The sequence below is a fragment of the Bos javanicus genome, chromosome 16 (genome assembly GCF_032452875.1).
Source record: "Bos javanicus breed banteng chromosome 16, ARS-OSU_banteng_1.0, whole genome shotgun sequence".
Taxonomy (NCBI): Eukaryota; Metazoa; Chordata; class Mammalia; order Artiodactyla; family Bovidae; genus Bos; species Bos javanicus.
The window spans coordinates 55,957,319-55,973,347 of record NC_083883.1 but is presented as its reverse complement, the minus strand read 5'-3'; the positions used below and the strand labels follow the sequence as shown (position 1 = coordinate 55,973,347).

Here is a 16,029-nt window from a genome sequence, read left to right as displayed (position 1 = left end):
TTTTTTTTTTTTAATTGAAGAGGAAATATATATAGTTTTAAAACTTTTTATTAAGTTTTAGACACAACAGTATATTGAATCCTCATCACCCAACAATTTCAACCCATGCAATTTTGTTTTTTCTTTACCTTCACCCATTTGTCTTTTTCACATTATTTTTTGAAGAAAATCTCAGGCATAATTTCATATGTAAATATTCTAGTATGTATTTTTAAGAGATAAGGATTCTTTTCTTCTTAATGTAATTAAAATACCACTATCACACCTAAAAACTTCCCAGTAATTCCTAAATATCAAGTAAAATCTTAATTTTGTTTTACCTAATCTGAACATAATCTAAATAGTTAAAGTATTTAATATGTGAAATAAACAAGTCTTCCTCCTATCTGAAAGCTAGAAGGGAGAGGGAATACTATATTCTTTTGAACGAATAATTGAAAAACCTTGCATTTATAAAAGCTTTGCATTTAAAATTCTGTATTAAAATATCACCACTCATAAATTTCTGATTTATCCTAATGACTTCTGAAGTCATTGTGTGTGTGTGTGTGTATATATATATAACACATGTATGTTTTATGTATAATGTTTTGAACAAAAATTATATACATATACACAAATATATATAAGCATTTAAAGTATGTAGGAGGGAAACACATATATCTAGCAGAGGCAAAGTACCAATGCAAAGAGGAGAATATGTGAAAGCTGACTCTGGATTAACTGGAGAAAGATGAATCTAGCAATTAATCTTACATCCTTTTCTTGAACTTCTAAAAATGCATTTTATCTCCTTTCACATTTGTTAGCCAATAGTGCTCTTCAGTATTTCCAACAGAAGAGAGGCAGTTCTCAGCAGGTTTGGGAAGCAGTATGTAAAGAAAAGCATGGACTGGTAAGGCTTTAGATGATTCTGATTTATTTCATATAACATTTCTGCTCTAATTCACTGGATAATCAAAACTGAACTCACATAAAGAATGAGGGATTATCCCAATAAAAGGTCCTGGATAAGCACTGACAGAGCACAGAACAACTTCTCTGAGGCTTAGTTTCCTCCTCCATAAAATAAAGTTAGCGTATGTTTTGCCAATTCTATTATATTCTTATGAGAATCAAATATGATAACAGTATACCTTGAGATGTCCCTGAAAGCCTCTGGTTATACTTTACAGCAATTTAAGAGTGCTGGAACCTGGGTTTAAATCTGGGAACTTCCCTGGTGGTCCAGTGGATAAGACTCCATGCTTCCAGTTCAGGGGACCCAGGTTCGATCCCTGGTCAGTGAAGTAAGATCCCACATCCTGCAACTAAGCCTGCATGCTTCACCTAGTGGTCCTGCACACTCTAGAGCCACCACACCACAGGGAGAGAAGTCCATGCACCACAACGAAGACCCAGCGCAACCCCATCTCCCAAAAAAGGAACAAGCAAACAAAAAATCTCCATCCCACTTATTATTTGATTTTGAACAAGTTATCTAACTACTCTGTGCATCAGCCTCTCCATTTGTAAAATGAATATAATAATAGCATCTACCTTGAGCAGATGCTATGAGCACTGAATGAATTAATAAAGTGCTTAGCATAACTCAATGTTAGCTATTATTAAACACTACAAAAATTGCTAATACTATTCATAATCTTGAGGATACCAATTCCCTAAAAAAAAAAAGGCCTAACTTTAAGGAAAATAGTGTCATAGCAGTACTGTCCACAAAAAGAAAGTAAATTTGTTCTAGTTATCTATCATGAACCATAATCAGAAAACTCACACATTATGATCAATTTCACCTAAAAATTACTGCAATAAAGTTGCAATAAAAGAGCAAATAAATGAGCATAAAATGTAGATTGGTCCTTGTCATAGGAAACAATGTCTCTTTGGTAGTTTTATTCCTTTGAACTCTAAAAAGAAGCAAGGACAAAAACAGCTGCCACCTAGTTGTCTCTGTCACAAAGAGCTGGATCAGGCTTCCCTGGTGGTCCAGGGTTAAGAATCTGCCTGCCAATGCATGGGACACACATTTGATCCTGGTTTGGGAAGACTCCACATGCCTTGGAGCAACTAAGCCCTCATGCCACACTACTGAGCCCACAGGCTGAGACTACTGAAGCCTGAGCGCCCTAGAGCCTAGACTCTGCAACGGGAGAAGCTACTGCAGTGAGAGGCCCGAGCACTGCAACTAGTGAGGAGCCTCTGCCTGTCGCAACTAGAGAAAGCCCATGCACAATGATGAACACCCAGTGCAGCCATAAATAGATGAATAAATAAAAAAGTTGAGTTTTAATGAGGTGGATGAAACTGGAGCCTATTATACAGAGTGACATAAGAGAGAAAGAAAAACACCAATACAGTATACTAACGCATATATATGGAATTTTAGGAAGATGGTAACGATAACCCTGTATGTGAGACAGCAAAAGAGACACAGATGTATAGAACAGTCTTTTGGACTCTGTGGGAGAGGGAGAGAGTGGGATGATTTGGGAGAATGGCATTGAAACATGTATAATAGTCCAGGTTCGATGCATGATACAGGATGCTTGGGGCTGGTGCACTGGGATGACCCAGAGGGATGGTACAGGGAGAGAGGTGGGAGGGGGGTTCAGGATGGGGGACACGTGTATACCCATGGCGGATTCATGTTGATGTATGGCAGAACCAATACAATACTGTAAAGTAATTAGCCTCCAATTAAAATAAATAAATTTGTATTTTAAAAAAAGTGGATAATTTCACTTTTTCCACTTGGCAATTCCCTAGTAGACTGTAAACTCTTTACACACAGGGACAATCCTACATTGCTGAATATGCTAGAACCTGACAGTCCCTGATATGTAGCTGGTATTCAAGAACTGTTTTCTAAATGAATTATTCCATACAATGAATAAATTCCATATAAATGGATGCTTTCCATATTTTCTAAAACAAATACCCGTCTAGATTCTTGACAAGGGCTTCATAGCTGTCCACAATCCCAATCTTCAGTTACTAATCAGAGACTCGAAGAACTGAAGGGAATTCAAAAATCATCTGATTAGTTCTTAATTTTATTTAATGATCTCTAAAACTGAGGACTTAATTTAGTAGCTGTCTCTTTATTGGGCCCCTTTTCAGTAATTTTAGCTATTCAGAACTACTTAGAGGTAAAACGACTCCCATTTAGTGGCACTTGATAAGACAACACGAGATACTAAGAAGATCAGAAAATGTGGGCTTTGCTATCAAGGAGATTTCAATTTAGGAGACAAATTAATGTAAATCAGAAAATCATTTATATGAGTCAGTAGAGAATTAGGAAAAAATTACACGTTGCCACGTGTAAATGCTATAGTGGTTTAAGAAGGGGAGATCAAAAGGGACAGTTAGGACAGATGGAACTAAGAGTCGGGCCTTGCGTGGACCCAGATGCCTGAGTGAGTATCCCTGACTCAAAGGGCAGAGACAGAAGTTTGATGTGGTTCTGAGGCATAGAATCTGTCTGTTTGGGATGGTTAATGCTGATGAACGGTAGGAAAAGCCAGGTTTGAAAGATTATAAATGACTTAGAAAATCAGGCCAAGTATTTTAACCTTCCTGTGAAAGAAAAAGGAAAAACACAGAATGTTTAGAATAAAGGAGTGCCCTTAGTAGTCTTTTCCAGTCAAATCACGCTTATAATCAAGAAGCTCTTCAAACCTATCAAAATTTGTTCTTAGTATAATGTAAGTCATGTCCTGTTTTGGTTCTCTGTGGTGAGAAAACAATAACTGGTGAGTAGACTCACCATAATAAACTTTCATGCATGTCAAGGCATATCTTACACTCATCTTTTAATATCAATTCCAGACAATACTACTTATCTTCTATTTCTTTACAGCCTGTTCCTTCTGTTTCAGTCTGGTAAATACCCTTGTAGAATTCCAAGTTTTACTCCTATCCTATTCACATATGGAATAAATTATCTCTTTCTAGTTACTTTAAAAACCACACTTAAACTCTCCTGAGTAACACTTTCCTTAAGCAGATACTGATTCCTATAACTGCATTTTAAGCACTCCTATTCCCACAACACCATTACTTAAGTTTATATAGTCTTATCTGTATGTGTTTTGTGTATTTGTTAGTTTGTCTTATGCCCACATTAAACCGTAAGGTTGGTCTCACTGCTCTATTTATTTTTACAATAGTTTTGGTCACATAATCATCACATTCTATTGGAGAGATGAGAAGAAAAAGAGCCCTAATAATACGAGTAAATTTACTTTTCCTTCAAGTTCATAAACACTTTTTATGACACCTTACTAAAACTAAAAAATTCTTTCATGGTTACAATTCCTTTTCTGGTACCAAACAGCATGATAATATACACATAGATACAGTTGATAATAATGTCTTGCTGCTGTTACTACACTATATACATAATAAACATCCAATGGTTTAGATAAAAATTTAAAAAGATACTATCAGTATTGTGCAGAAGATAAAAAATTAGCTATGTAATCTTAATCTACCAGTGTTTCCTTTTAAAGGGCCACAGTGTTTATAATTTATTGTGCTCTACTTGGTGAGTTCACAAACTTTTTAAAAACCAATCTTCAAATGATAGACACCTGTGAGAAAATATAAACAAAAATATCAACCAACTACATACTTATACTATTTGCTAAGGAGTCACAAATTAAAGACATCATTTCTATCCTCTCTCAAACATTTTAGTCTAACAAGACATTTAGGAAGAAAATAAATGAAAGGATACAAACATACTAAAAAGCAAGCAGGATATAAAAGGCATAAGCAATTTGTTTACAAAGACACAATACATATCAACTAGTAAATATGTAGTCTTATAACCACATATGTACAAAATCAAACTTTCTCCATCCCAGGTCCTAAATTACCTGCATGAAGTTTTCAGAGGTTATTTTTATTACACTTAGGGCTACAGACTGGCTCCTATAATCAGGAAAGAGTTCCACAATCTTATCCTTTTCTACTTCCCAAACTCTGCTGACACCAAAAGTGCATTTCCTGCATGCTCACAAGCAAAAATAAAGAGAAAAGTCATCAAATGCAGCATTTATTTAACAAAACATCTTTCCTTTCTTATTCGTTATGCTATGTTCACACACAGTGGCAATTTCTTCAACCACCGCAGCAATCTCAAATCCACTACATACCTGGGAAGTGGGTTGCTTAGGTTCATCCATTCTCCCAGGAGACTCACTTCTGGCTCTGTGTCTCTCCGTCAAGGGAACAACACTGCCGGAGGGGCTAAATCTGTTGGAAGAGGAGCAAAAAGGGGACTAACAGGAAAGTAGTGTCGAGGAGCTTAAAAACTGCTGACGTCTGCCTCCTTTATAGTCTAGGAAGGGGGAACAAATCGAACAACAGATTTCTAAGAAGTCCTTCCATGGAGTCAATATAGAATCATATGCAATAAGAAGGCTTCTCAGGTGGCGCCAGTGGTAAAGAACCTGCTTGCCAATGCAGGACACATAAGATACACAGGTTTGATCCCTAGGTCAGGAAGACCCCTGCAGGATTGCATGGCAACCCACTCCAGTATTCTTGCCTGGAGAATCCCACTGACAGAGGAGCCTGGCTACAGTCCATGGGGTCACACACAGTTGGACACGACTGAAGCGACTTAGCACGTTGGCATGAAATAAGACAAGTTTGCCCTACTAAATTTTTAAGAAATAAAAAACGACACAGCTGATAGACCATATGATCTGGTGAAGCTAAGGCTAAATATAAGCTTCTATCCTTATGTTAAGTACTAGAAAACCAAAAAGGAATAAATTAAAACTAGGTCTTTTGTTTCTTCTATGTAAATTTTAGGTTTTTGGCTAATCCTTTCCCCAAGTCCCATGATAATTTGCTATATATTTCAGATACAGACCGTGGAGATCAAAAACCTTTGCCTTTAAAGCTATTTAGTTCCTGACACAGCTCTAACAAGGGGGACAACAATGCTCATACAGGTGACAGTAAGTATTAGGCTCAAGAACATTGTAACTATGAAAGACAGAAGAAGGAAAATACTCAAACCAAGACCAACTGAAGTAGATACAGTATATCCTCTCCGAATTTATGACACATTTATCTCTCAAGAACAGATGCAAACCAAAGGAATAGCTTCTTTAGTTACCACTGTTCATTCACTCAATTTTAAACTTTTAAGAAAGGAAAAGAATATTACCAATCTCAGTTGGTAATACTTTTCTCTTTAAGACTTTCTTTCAACTTAGATTAAAATTATTGTTATTTCCCCCCAAAAGAAACAATCACAATATATTGCAAAGAGAAAAGTAAGGCATAGCGCATAGTAGCACTGGTGAAAAAAAGAAACTCTCAGGTTTATGGTAGCAGCTGTCATCAATGAAAGAAATGGAAAAGATACAGTCAAATGACAAGTGAAAAAAAGGAATGAAAAACACTCAAAAAGCTTTTCTTTGGAATTACTGTGATTACACTAAAAAGAACCATCACTGCTAGTACCATACTTCCTCAAATTTGGTAGCAGGGGAGGCAAAGAAAGGTAAACTGCTACAAAGGAAAGTGAGACTCCCAGAGGCCACCTACCTGTGTGAGACCATACCAAGGAAGGGCAATGCTGTCAGATTCACAGCTGATGATCAGCTCTCTTCCTCAATTCTGAAGAGGCCCTGGCAATTACTGATCCTAGTGTGACTGCAGATGCTATTCTGATTCATGAAGTGTCTAACTTTACCATAGTTCTCACAACACTGTGAACACTTCAGGAGTAGGAGCTTCCTGCTTTAAAAAAATTAGAATGCAAGTCTTTTGGCACACTTTCAGTTTCCCCAACATAAACTTATTTTGACGAAGAACATCAAGTAAGGAAGAAGATGCTCTTTGTGTCACACAGAGGGCCTGCTTTAGCTATGTCTACACAGTAAGCCACTAGATGGGCAAACAAAACAACTTACCTGTCAATCTCACTGCTTGTTGGCCTAGCCACCTTGGCTCCTGAAGATCCTAAAGCATAATTTTCCTGTCCTACAGAACCATGGCCTGTGGTGTCAATCACCATGGCCGTGACTTCCTCTGCACTACTCCCATCTTCTCCGGAAGGCTGATTCTCAGGCCCAAGCCACTCCTCTAGATTTTCCGTTTTGATGTGTACTGCTCCCAGGACTCTAACTTCATCGTCACTCCGGGCTCCTCGGTCTGCTACCCCTGTCTCCACGTACCACTGTCCTGCTCGGTTGATTCGAAGAATGGGTTCCCGGCTCTCTACATCAGAACTCTGTTCAATAATCTGCGGGCTGGTGGACTCCTCGGGAGGACTGAGCTCCCGGATATCCAGGACAGCACTCACCTGACCTCGCCGGTTTCCCTTGGGGGTATTATGTCGGGGGCTGAGGGAGCGGTTTAGATTTGGTGTAACTCTGTGAGACTCCGGAGGTCCCTCTGCATGCTTGGTCCTCGTTTGACTTAATTCGGCTTCAACCTCAGCCACGTTAATTTTGAAATGAATGCCCTCCAGGATCTGGGTACATTTGTCTATAATGTGCTGCATCTGCAGAAAACTGGCAGCGGTCAGGTAGCTGATGATATCCGCCAGTTGCAGGCAGATCCGCCCCGTGTAACAGAAAGAAAGGAGCTGTTCAAAAACAGTAGGGTTCTTGATGACTGATATGGAGACAGTACTCATCTCATTCAAGGACATATGATCCCGGAAGTAGGGGGAGCTGGCAGCCAGGACCACTTTGTGAGCCCGAAAAGCTTGTCCTTGCACGTTGACCACGATGTCACAGAGACGGCCCTGCATGCGCAGCTGGTTCAGATGGCTCAGGACAGAGTTGCTGAAGTCAGGGATCTCCAGTTGTATGTTCCCACTTTTCTCCATGGTCGTGCCTGAGGGTGTAGGCAGGCATTCAACCCTGCTGCGAGAGAAAACCGAACCCTCATCAGTAATTACAACCACTCCTTTGCAATTCAAACCTATTTTAAAATATTATTCAGTGAAATTTCAATTTCACTGCTTGAAATTTCAAAATCTCCAAGTAGATTAAGATACCTTCCTTATGTTTAAATATGGAAAAGAAATAGCAACAGGTTTAGTAGGTTAGGTTTCTAAGCAAGATACCATTACAACCAAAAACATTAAGATTCCTAAAAATTCAAGTTATGCCCATACTTTCCTTATTAACAAACTATGTAACATCAAAACTGAAGTTCAACAGAATAGAGGGGATAAAAAACCAGTGTGACAATTTTTATTTTCTAAATGTTGATCATAACGTATTTGCATACAATATAATGAAGCAGCTTTCTGAATAAATTTAATTATACACAGGTGGGAAATCTGAACATTTTACTACTTGCTGCATGAATTAACGTTTACTATTTTACAAAGTGACCAATATCCCACATAAACCATTATTTCTAAGCTGAAGAGTCAGAGCCCACACAAAAAGACTTTGGGTTTAGCACTTGGAGGGAGATGCTAGGTTAGGAAAAACTCCAAGTTTTGTCAGCACGAAAATAAAGATTACTTGAAGACGTTCACCCTCAGGATTAGGAAAGGGTAGATAAAGCTGCCTCTACCTAAATCCAAAGTTGGAATTTTCAGGGTGGTAATACTTTGATTCTAAAGTTTAGTTGCCCAAAGCTGGTGAAAAACAGCATTTGCTAAGTATGGCCAATATTTTTACTTTAAAAGATTTTTTAAAAAACAAGCCTGTAACTGCATCCAATAATCTTCACCGGTTGAGAGTAGTTTGCATAAATCCCATTAGAAAGACACTGACTTGAGCACACGTAGTTACCTAAGATCTGAAAGTTCAGTAAGTTATCCTGACAAGCTCACAGTATTGCCCGAAATTACAACACACTTATCAGTAAATAGGGAAGTATTTGTATACACTGCGTTCAAGAACCAACTTTAGTCAATCTGACCTTTTTCCAAAGCGTTTTTGTTTGTTTTGAAACTTTTAATCCAATAAGAGCCTCTGTCGATGCCATCATGAATTCAGATGTTTATTTTGGAGCCTACACCAGCGCCTTTTTTTTGTTTGTTCTTTCCGGCAATTCCCCAGTGAGGAGGAAGCCCCTGGAGTAAGGTCTTTTTCTACCGTCGGCACTGGAGGGGTGAGAGCTGCAAGAGGGAGAATCGGGAACGGCATGGGGTTGGCCACTCCGGTATTCAAGTGGCTTTAGTCCGCGGTGGGAAGCGTGGGGAACGGAGAACAGGCAAAGGGGCGAAATGTCACTGAGGTGCGGGGGCGGAGAGCAGAGGAAGGCGAGCGGATCGGGAGCGAGCAATCAGGTGAGGGTAGAGGACCGGGAAGGGGGCGGCGCCCCGGGACCCGGTCCAGGCGGCAGGCGTAAGCGGGCGGGGAGCTGCCCAGAGGTGGGTGTGTGTATCTGGGTGTGTCGGGCTGCGGTGGGGGAGGGGGCCGCCCATCCCGGGGTCCTGAGGGAGGGGCCCACGAGGGGGCGGGTCCCGCAGCTCGACGCGGCCCGGGGCCAAGAGGGTGGAAGGTCTCCGGGTTCCTTGAGGCGGGGTGGAAGGAAGTGGCTGAGCGCCCCAGGGGCAGGCTGCGGCGGAGACCGGGCGAGGCGGCCCCAGTGCAGGGCAGCGGGACTACCGTGTGGGGCCCGAGCCCAGTCAAAGAGCAGCACCTACCTCCGGGGGTGGAAATGGGCCGGAATGGGCCGGAACACCGTCCCGGAAGTGAAACCCCCCACCCCCTCCCCCGGAGCGGGCGACGTGCCGGAAGGAAATCACTCACCCTTATACCGCCCCCCTTCCCCCTCCCCAGCGCTTTCCGTCCCTCGCGCCCCCTCCCCTCTCTTCCCCTCCTCCTCAGTCTGTAGGAGGGCGGGAATCCTGCATCACGTGGGCAACTGTATCCCCGCCCACAACGGCGAGGTGAGGCGGGGCCGAGGGCGGGGCCGAGGGGCGGGCTTGGAGGACTGGACGGGGGTGCGGATAGAAGAGGAGGAGACTGAGGCGGGGGGGGGAGGGGCTGAAGCCGTCTCTGGCGGAGAGTGTGCGTCATGACGTCATGGCGCAGAATACTTATATACAGGCGCCTGGGCGCCATCTCGGTCTTTCGTGGCTGCGAGCCGGGTGTTCTCCGTTTTTGTATGCTGCTAAGTAAGTACTTAGCCTGAGTCCTCCAGCCCTTAGCAGTTTGGGTATCCTTGAGTTGGCTGGTATGCCTAGGCCACTTGCAGGCCTTCGCAGGGCTCTCTCAAGATGAGATGGTGGAGGATTGCGAGTTGAGTGCGGGGAGGATCTAGTTTATACTCTGTTGATTATAGGGCCTAACTGCGGGAAAAACCGCAGCTCGTTTGCTCTGCCTCTGATGAAGCCTGTGTTGGTAGGGACATCTGAGATTGTTGATGAATGCCAACGGCTCTGATGGCGGCGTAACCCGACTCACCGGATGGGTCTTTGTTAATAACCTGGGAATGAACCTTCCTCGGTCCCTGTTTTCGGGAAGGGCACGTGGTTCTTTAAATGGCGGCGTTTCGCATTGCACCATTTTGTCATCGTCTAACCTTAATTTTGAGGGGTTCTCATGCAGTTATGGATGTGTAAACGATTTGTGTACGTGATATGTAAGTGACGTAAACTTACAGCAAAATACATTTTAAAAATTCCTCAACCTTTTCTTAGGAAACGCGGCAGGCATGACTCCAGTGTGGATTTTGATGGCTTCTGGTGGGCAGGTAAGAAACTGCTGGATACGGTGGGAAGCGTGAAATCTTAGACGTGGTCTTTAAGCCTGTGATGGTTTACAGAGTAGTGGACAGAAGGGATTTCTGAAAATTTATATTCTGAGGCTTAAATACTTGAGGCAATGATTAGCTTAGCACCACAGTATGTTTCATTGTATACTCTTTGTCTGTTTTCTAGTTGTGTACCAGAAGGATGACAACTACTGCTGTGGTGAGTTACTGAAATTCCCTTGCAAGGGAAAGTTAGGTTGAAAGTCCCCTGAATGTGCCACAATGATGAGAGTTTATTTGCTACTCTTGACTGTGAGGATGACGAGAATTATTACCACCATTATTCTAACTGAGGCACACGAAATGGCTGTTCAGAGAGCGCAGAGATTGCACCTACCTTGACATGAAACTTTCTTCCCAGGTCTTAAAGCTCAAGCTTGATGCTCTATCTATGAGCAGACAGGTGAGAAACCATTTTTTAATTACTATGAATTTTTTTCAAAAAGGGACTAGTGAGTGCCAGGCGGATACTGGTGCTTATATTAGGAACTTCTCCCTTTTCAAATGTTAATCTTTGCGTCCTTTTATTATAATGAATACTAGGGGGAATCTGAAGAAACAGATACTGTGATGGTTGCATAGTTCAACAGATAGGAATCATGAAAGAGAAACCATTTTATCTGATGTATCTGATTTAGTAAAACTTGCTGATAGTAGATGTAAACTACTACTACTAATCTGGTTTCTCTTTGTTTGTAGCCATTAAGCAGACTTGACTGGAAGTTGAAGAGGTAAGTAAAATTTCCAGTGAACTAAACATTGGTGACTGGGCAAACACGACAGAATGCCACTAATGATTTTTGGGTTGCCTTCCAATGCACAGGAAGCAGTCCTACCTTGAAATGTTTGAAAAGTGTACTGAAAGCATTAAATAAAAGCCAGGTCCTTGTCCTTTCTTAAAAACAGCCTGTGTGATGATAAGCAAATGCTGACTGAATATGAAGGTCTTAATTAGCTCTATCTGATTTCAGGCATTTTAAAAATTTGTGGGGTGAAAATTTGTCTTTGGCTGTAGAAAACCACTCTTTTATTTCTTAGGTGAACTTGAATCCTTGACCTGTCAAAAGCAGTTGGCCTTTTTGGTGAGTATTAATGGCAAAAACATTGTTATAGAGACTGCTGATGAAGTTGAATGTTTAACTACCAAGCTAATCTGCCTGGTTTGTAATTGCATGTCGAGCATGGTATGAAAAGGATGGAGAGGGTTTTTGCAATGATGTTGAGCAAATGTCTGACCTGAAATTAGCATGTTGACAAGTCTAACTCTGAAGAACCCTTTGACAAAACACTTGAGGATTTAACAATAAGATTGACCTTTTAATGAAAAGGTCTTTTTCCTTACAGATGATGGCTACATGTTTTTTTCTATGGATGACTTCTTTGGGGTAAGACACGAAAACACTCACTACTGGCATTTGGGCTTACATTGTTTCTGAAATGTGCTGGTCCAAGTAGTTGACGTTTGATAGTGTTCTCTGATGGACAAATCAATCTTGCCTAATTATTAAGCAAGGTACTGTTGGTGATGATTTTTATAATAAAACAGATGGGAATCTCTCTGAAAAAGAATGAAGTTTTTAAAAACTGAAACAGTATCTTGAATCAGTATCAATAGTATTTTGAAATCTATTACTACTTATTTTAAAAGTAATTTAATTTCTGCAGGTGTGAAGAGAGGTAGAGACTACGTCCATGCAAGGAACCAAGAATTCTAACCAAAGGTATGGAAGTCTCAAATTTGGTTTTTGTGTTTTGTGATTTAAAGCCGATACAATGATGAAAACATAGTTCAGCAGACTAACAGTGATGAGCAAATACTGTCTTTCGCTCCTATCTGATGTATCTGGCTACAACAATTCTGTTTTATACCTTTGAAAGTGGAAATTAGTCATATTAGTCTTTGTCTCACTGAAATGTTCAGGATTTGGATAAGTATAATGTAAGTGTCCTATATAGTTAATTTCAGGATTAGGAGTTAACATTTTGATAAGAACAGGCTAAAACTGAGGAAATTTCCATGTCATAACTGTAGACAACACCAGAATGAGTAGTTGATGTTTGATAGTAACTTTTTAGAGCAGTTCAGGTTCACAGCAAAATGGAACAGTAACTTCCTATGTAGCATCCTCGTCTCACTATCAACATCTAGCATGAGATTGGCACGTCAGATTCTGAATCTAGGGCTACAGTCCGTGTGATCACGGCTGAGCTTGTACACTGCATATTGACTTGCATTGGGGTTAAATCAAGGTGTTGTATATTCTGGGTTTGGCCAAATGTATCATGAGAAAGATTCACTTTGCCCAGAACAGACTCACTGACCTAGAATTTTTTTTGAAAAATGTTAAAATGGGAGAAAGGGCAAATTTTTAAATGAAGATTTTAATGGCATCATATATACAAGGCCATGTTATAAATGAAAGTCTTTATTGTTCATTTTCAATCAGGCAGATGTTTTGTTGTCCTGAAGATTTCAAGGTAAGTTATTTTCTGGTATTTTTGATGAGTTATAAGGTAACCAGTGATGTGATGATTCTGCCAAATGAATAGAATGATATCAACCAAAAAACCGTTCCATTTTGATTCTGAGGTTACTTTAGCAACAAGTATCACATTTTTTTTTTCGTTTACCGTGATTTAACATATGGTCGTGTCTTTTCAGGGCATTTATGATACCAGTCAGATAGAACAGGTGAGCCTTGAAAATAACTGTACTGTTTTGTTTAAGAATATGTGATGATCTCAGCCCAACTTGAACTCTCTCACTGATGCCTTGATGATGTTCAAAGATCTGATATTCTTTGTGTATCCCAAATGGCATTAGAATTGAAACATGGAAAGGGGACTAAAAATGGCTTCTCTGTTGTTACAGGCAGCCTGATGGATGCACATGGGATAGAAGAGCAAACAGCTATTAATTGACTGCTGCTCTGCACAGCTTTTGGGATCCTAGCTTCCTGACAAGGGATCAAACCTGTGACTGCTGCAGTGGAAGCTCAGCGCTAACCATTGGACCCCAGGAAATTCTCCAGCTTTCTATTTTAATAAATGTTTATAAATCATTCTGAAGTATGCTCATTTTAATTTCATAAGGTGTAGGTAGGAAAATAGGACACTTGTAATCAAGAAGATCCCACGGCATGTTTTTTGAGATCTTTAAGGTAAATACTGCAGTTGTAACATCCTTCTCTAGAAAATGGATACTGGTTTTGCAGATGTTGGGTGTGAGTGTGGTTCAAGTTAATGAGAAAATTAATTAGTGAGTTGCTAATTCCTAAATTACCAAGGAAACCATTAGCTCTGGCAACATCCAAAAGTGTAAGTACCTGCTAATCGAATTTAAGCTTTATAATTTGGCACTCAGGTGTGTAGCCACATTAAGTTGGGGTTTAAGTCTTGGTTGCTTGCCAAAACATTTAAGTTCCCAATAGCTAAAATAGCCAAAAATTCAGTTAATATTAGCTTAGCAGTTTGGGATTTATTTCTGTAAAAGGTTGACATTTTTTTTTTTGGCCACACTGGTTGATCACTGTTGACCCAGGGATCAAACCTGGACCAGGACGGTGAACCTGAGTATACTATATTACATGCAGATTCTTTACTGGCTGAGCCACCAGGGAAGCCTCAAGTCTCATTACCTAGCACTAGGGGTCCACTACAGACCCTCAGATTCAATCGAGTTGGGAAGATACTTTGGAGAAAGAAATGGCAGCCAGCTCCAGTACTGCCAGGTGTGCAGTGGCCCATGGGGTCACAAAGTTGGACAGGACTAAGTGCATATAGTATTACAGTAGGCCCGACGTGGATTTTGAAACTTCAGTTTGAACGTTTATTTCTTGGAATATTCTAGACCATGACAGTTTGAATTAGCCTTAAGATATTCTAGGCATAAAGATATTCATGATGCAGAAAACAATACATTGTAAAGCAATTATCCAATGTCCAGAAGGATCTTACCTGGTGGCCGAGACAGGAAAGAATGCCCTTGCGATTGGGAGATAGAGTTTGAACCCTGGGTTGTGAAGATCCCCTGGGGAAGGAAATGGTAACCCACTCCAGTATTATTGCTTAGAGAATACCCACAGACCATGCTTGACAGTCCATGGGGTCACAGTCAGACATGCCTCGGAGTAAGCAAAGCATGGTTATAACAATTGTTCAACTAAGCTCTTCCATCCATGAGATTTTCCAAGCAAGAACACTGGAGTGGGTTTCCTTAGCCATTGTTAGCTCTAAGATACTGAGAAACAAGTCGTGTTCGGCTCGTGCGATTCCATGGACTCTGCCCACCAGGCTCCTCTGTCCATTGGATTCTCCAGGCAGGAATACCGGAGGGGTAGAGAAAAAACCCCTAAGCAAACAAAGGTATTTTGGGCCAAATTACTGAAACCTCGCTTAGAGTTTACAATTAGCTTGTGTGCTTCAAAACCCTGGTTGTGTTATTTCCGATTTATGATCCCCTGTGTTTCAGCATAAGCCTCTTTTTGCCCTGACAGGACTGAACGACTCATAGCAACATGGCATTGTATGAACCTCTGGGGACTTGGGGTGTGGTGTCTAGGCTACAGTAATTCTTTGGATTTAGGGAGTCACTTGTAACTCATTTTGAGGACAGAAAGACATTATTGTGGTCAGGATTAGGTTCTAAACAGTGAATTGTAAGTTACATTTAGAAAGTAGGTATTGTACTTGTGGGATAAATAAATGTAAAATTGCATTTTCTTAACTAACAAAGGGCATCTATAAATTACACTGAGAAAGGGTAGGCAGAGCTGGACACCTTTCTCATAAGATCTCTGCCAGCAAGGATTTTTCTGGCTCCAGAGTACATCCACAAATGGGAAAAGATAGGGTTAAGGGACAAACTAGGGAAAAGCTCCACCTCCCTGATAAACTCAGCTGGTAAAGAATCCGCCTGCAATGCAGGAGACCTGGGTTCGAGCCCTGGGTTGGGAAGATCCCCTGGAGAAGGGAAAGGCCACCCACTCCAGTATTCTGGCCTGGAGAATTCCATTAACTGTATAGTCTATGGGGTAGCAAAGAGTTGGACACGACTGAGCGACTTTCACTCAAAAGACCCTGATGCTAAAGGTGGGAGGAGAAGGGGATGACAGGATGAGACAGTTGGATGGCATTAACGACTCAATGGACATGAGTTTGAGCAAATTCTGGGAGCTGATGATGGACAGGGAAGCCTGTCCATGTGTGCTGCAGTCCATGGGGTTCAGAGTTGGACACAACTGGGCGACTGAACAGCGTCATGAAGGACATGCA

General features: G+C 41.0%; 1 protein-coding gene, 1 long non-coding RNA gene and 10 other non-coding genes across 17 annotated transcripts in view; 11 read left to right on the top strand and 1 right to left on the bottom strand.

The window, feature by feature from the left end:
- The window catches only part of ZBTB37 (zinc finger and BTB domain containing 37), a 28,478-nt gene extending 18,733 nt beyond the window's left edge, over positions 1-9,745 (bottom strand). Inside the window, exons 1-5 of one of the 6 annotated variants that reach the window (XR_009729793.1) lie at positions 8,914-9,003; positions 6,939-7,895; positions 5,163-5,262; positions 4,884-5,013; positions 2,939-3,014 (exon numbers count right to left, since the gene is read on the bottom strand). Coding sequence is in view for 4 of the 6 variants with exons in the window: in XM_061381719.1 (XP_061237703.1) it covers positions 5,163-5,262; positions 6,939-7,861 (1,023 nt within the window). In the remaining 2 variants the exon portion in view is untranslated. Of the gene's footprint in view, positions 1-2,938; positions 3,015-4,883; positions 5,014-5,162; positions 5,263-6,938; positions 7,899-8,913 lie in introns of all 6 variants that reach the window. The other 5 variants (XR_009729794.1, XM_061381719.1, XM_061381720.1 and 2 more) reach the window with 5 other exon arrangements.
- A 569-nt stretch (positions 9,746-10,314) lies between these two features.
- LOC133228341 (small nucleolar RNA SNORD74) lies at positions 10,315-10,394 on the top strand. The gene has a single exon (XR_009730192.1). It is a non-coding gene; the product is annotated as a small nucleolar RNA SNORD74 (small nucleolar RNA).
- Positions 10,395-10,748: 354 nt separating this feature from the next.
- Positions 10,749-10,811, top strand: LOC133228297 (small nucleolar RNA SNORD75). Its single transcript, XR_009730160.1, has one exon. It is a non-coding gene; the product is annotated as a small nucleolar RNA SNORD75 (small nucleolar RNA).
- Positions 10,812-10,970: 159 nt separating this feature from the next.
- Positions 10,971-11,052, top strand: LOC133228334 (small nucleolar RNA SNORD24). The gene has a single exon (XR_009730186.1). It is a non-coding gene; the product is annotated as a small nucleolar RNA SNORD24 (small nucleolar RNA).
- Positions 11,053-11,317: 265 nt separating this feature from the next.
- Positions 11,318-11,386, top strand: LOC133228294 (small nucleolar RNA SNORD77). Its single transcript, XR_009730157.1, has one exon. It is a non-coding gene; the product is annotated as a small nucleolar RNA SNORD77 (small nucleolar RNA).
- Positions 11,387-11,661: 275 nt separating this feature from the next.
- On the top strand, positions 11,662-11,722 carry LOC133228286 (small nucleolar RNA SNORD44). The gene has a single exon (XR_009730149.1). It is a non-coding gene; the product is annotated as a small nucleolar RNA SNORD44 (small nucleolar RNA).
- Positions 11,723-11,787: 65 nt separating this feature from the next.
- LOC133227321 (uncharacterized) lies at positions 11,788-13,817 on the top strand. The gene is made up of 6 exons (XR_009729795.1): positions 11,788-11,837; positions 12,100-12,140; positions 12,421-12,476; positions 13,203-13,233; positions 13,418-13,447; positions 13,628-13,817. It is a non-coding gene; the product is annotated as an uncharacterized LOC133227321 (long non-coding RNA).
- Positions 11,964-12,028, top strand: LOC133228296 (small nucleolar RNA SNORD78). Its single transcript, XR_009730159.1, has one exon. It is a non-coding gene; the product is annotated as a small nucleolar RNA SNORD78 (small nucleolar RNA).
- Positions 12,270-12,350, top strand: LOC133228336 (small nucleolar RNA SNORD79). Its single transcript, XR_009730188.1, has one exon. It is a non-coding gene; the product is annotated as a small nucleolar RNA SNORD79 (small nucleolar RNA).
- LOC133228287 (small nucleolar RNA snR60/Z15/Z230/Z193/J17) lies at positions 12,521-12,601 on the top strand. The gene has a single exon (XR_009730150.1). It is a non-coding gene; the product is annotated as a small nucleolar RNA snR60/Z15/Z230/Z193/J17 (small nucleolar RNA).
- LOC133228339 (small nucleolar RNA SNORD47) lies at positions 13,272-13,348 on the top strand. Its single transcript, XR_009730190.1, has one exon. It is a non-coding gene; the product is annotated as a small nucleolar RNA SNORD47 (small nucleolar RNA).
- Positions 13,481-13,557, top strand: LOC133228335 (small nucleolar RNA SNORD81). The gene has a single exon (XR_009730187.1). It is a non-coding gene; the product is annotated as a small nucleolar RNA SNORD81 (small nucleolar RNA).
- Positions 13,818-16,029: the final 2,212 nt, after the last annotated feature.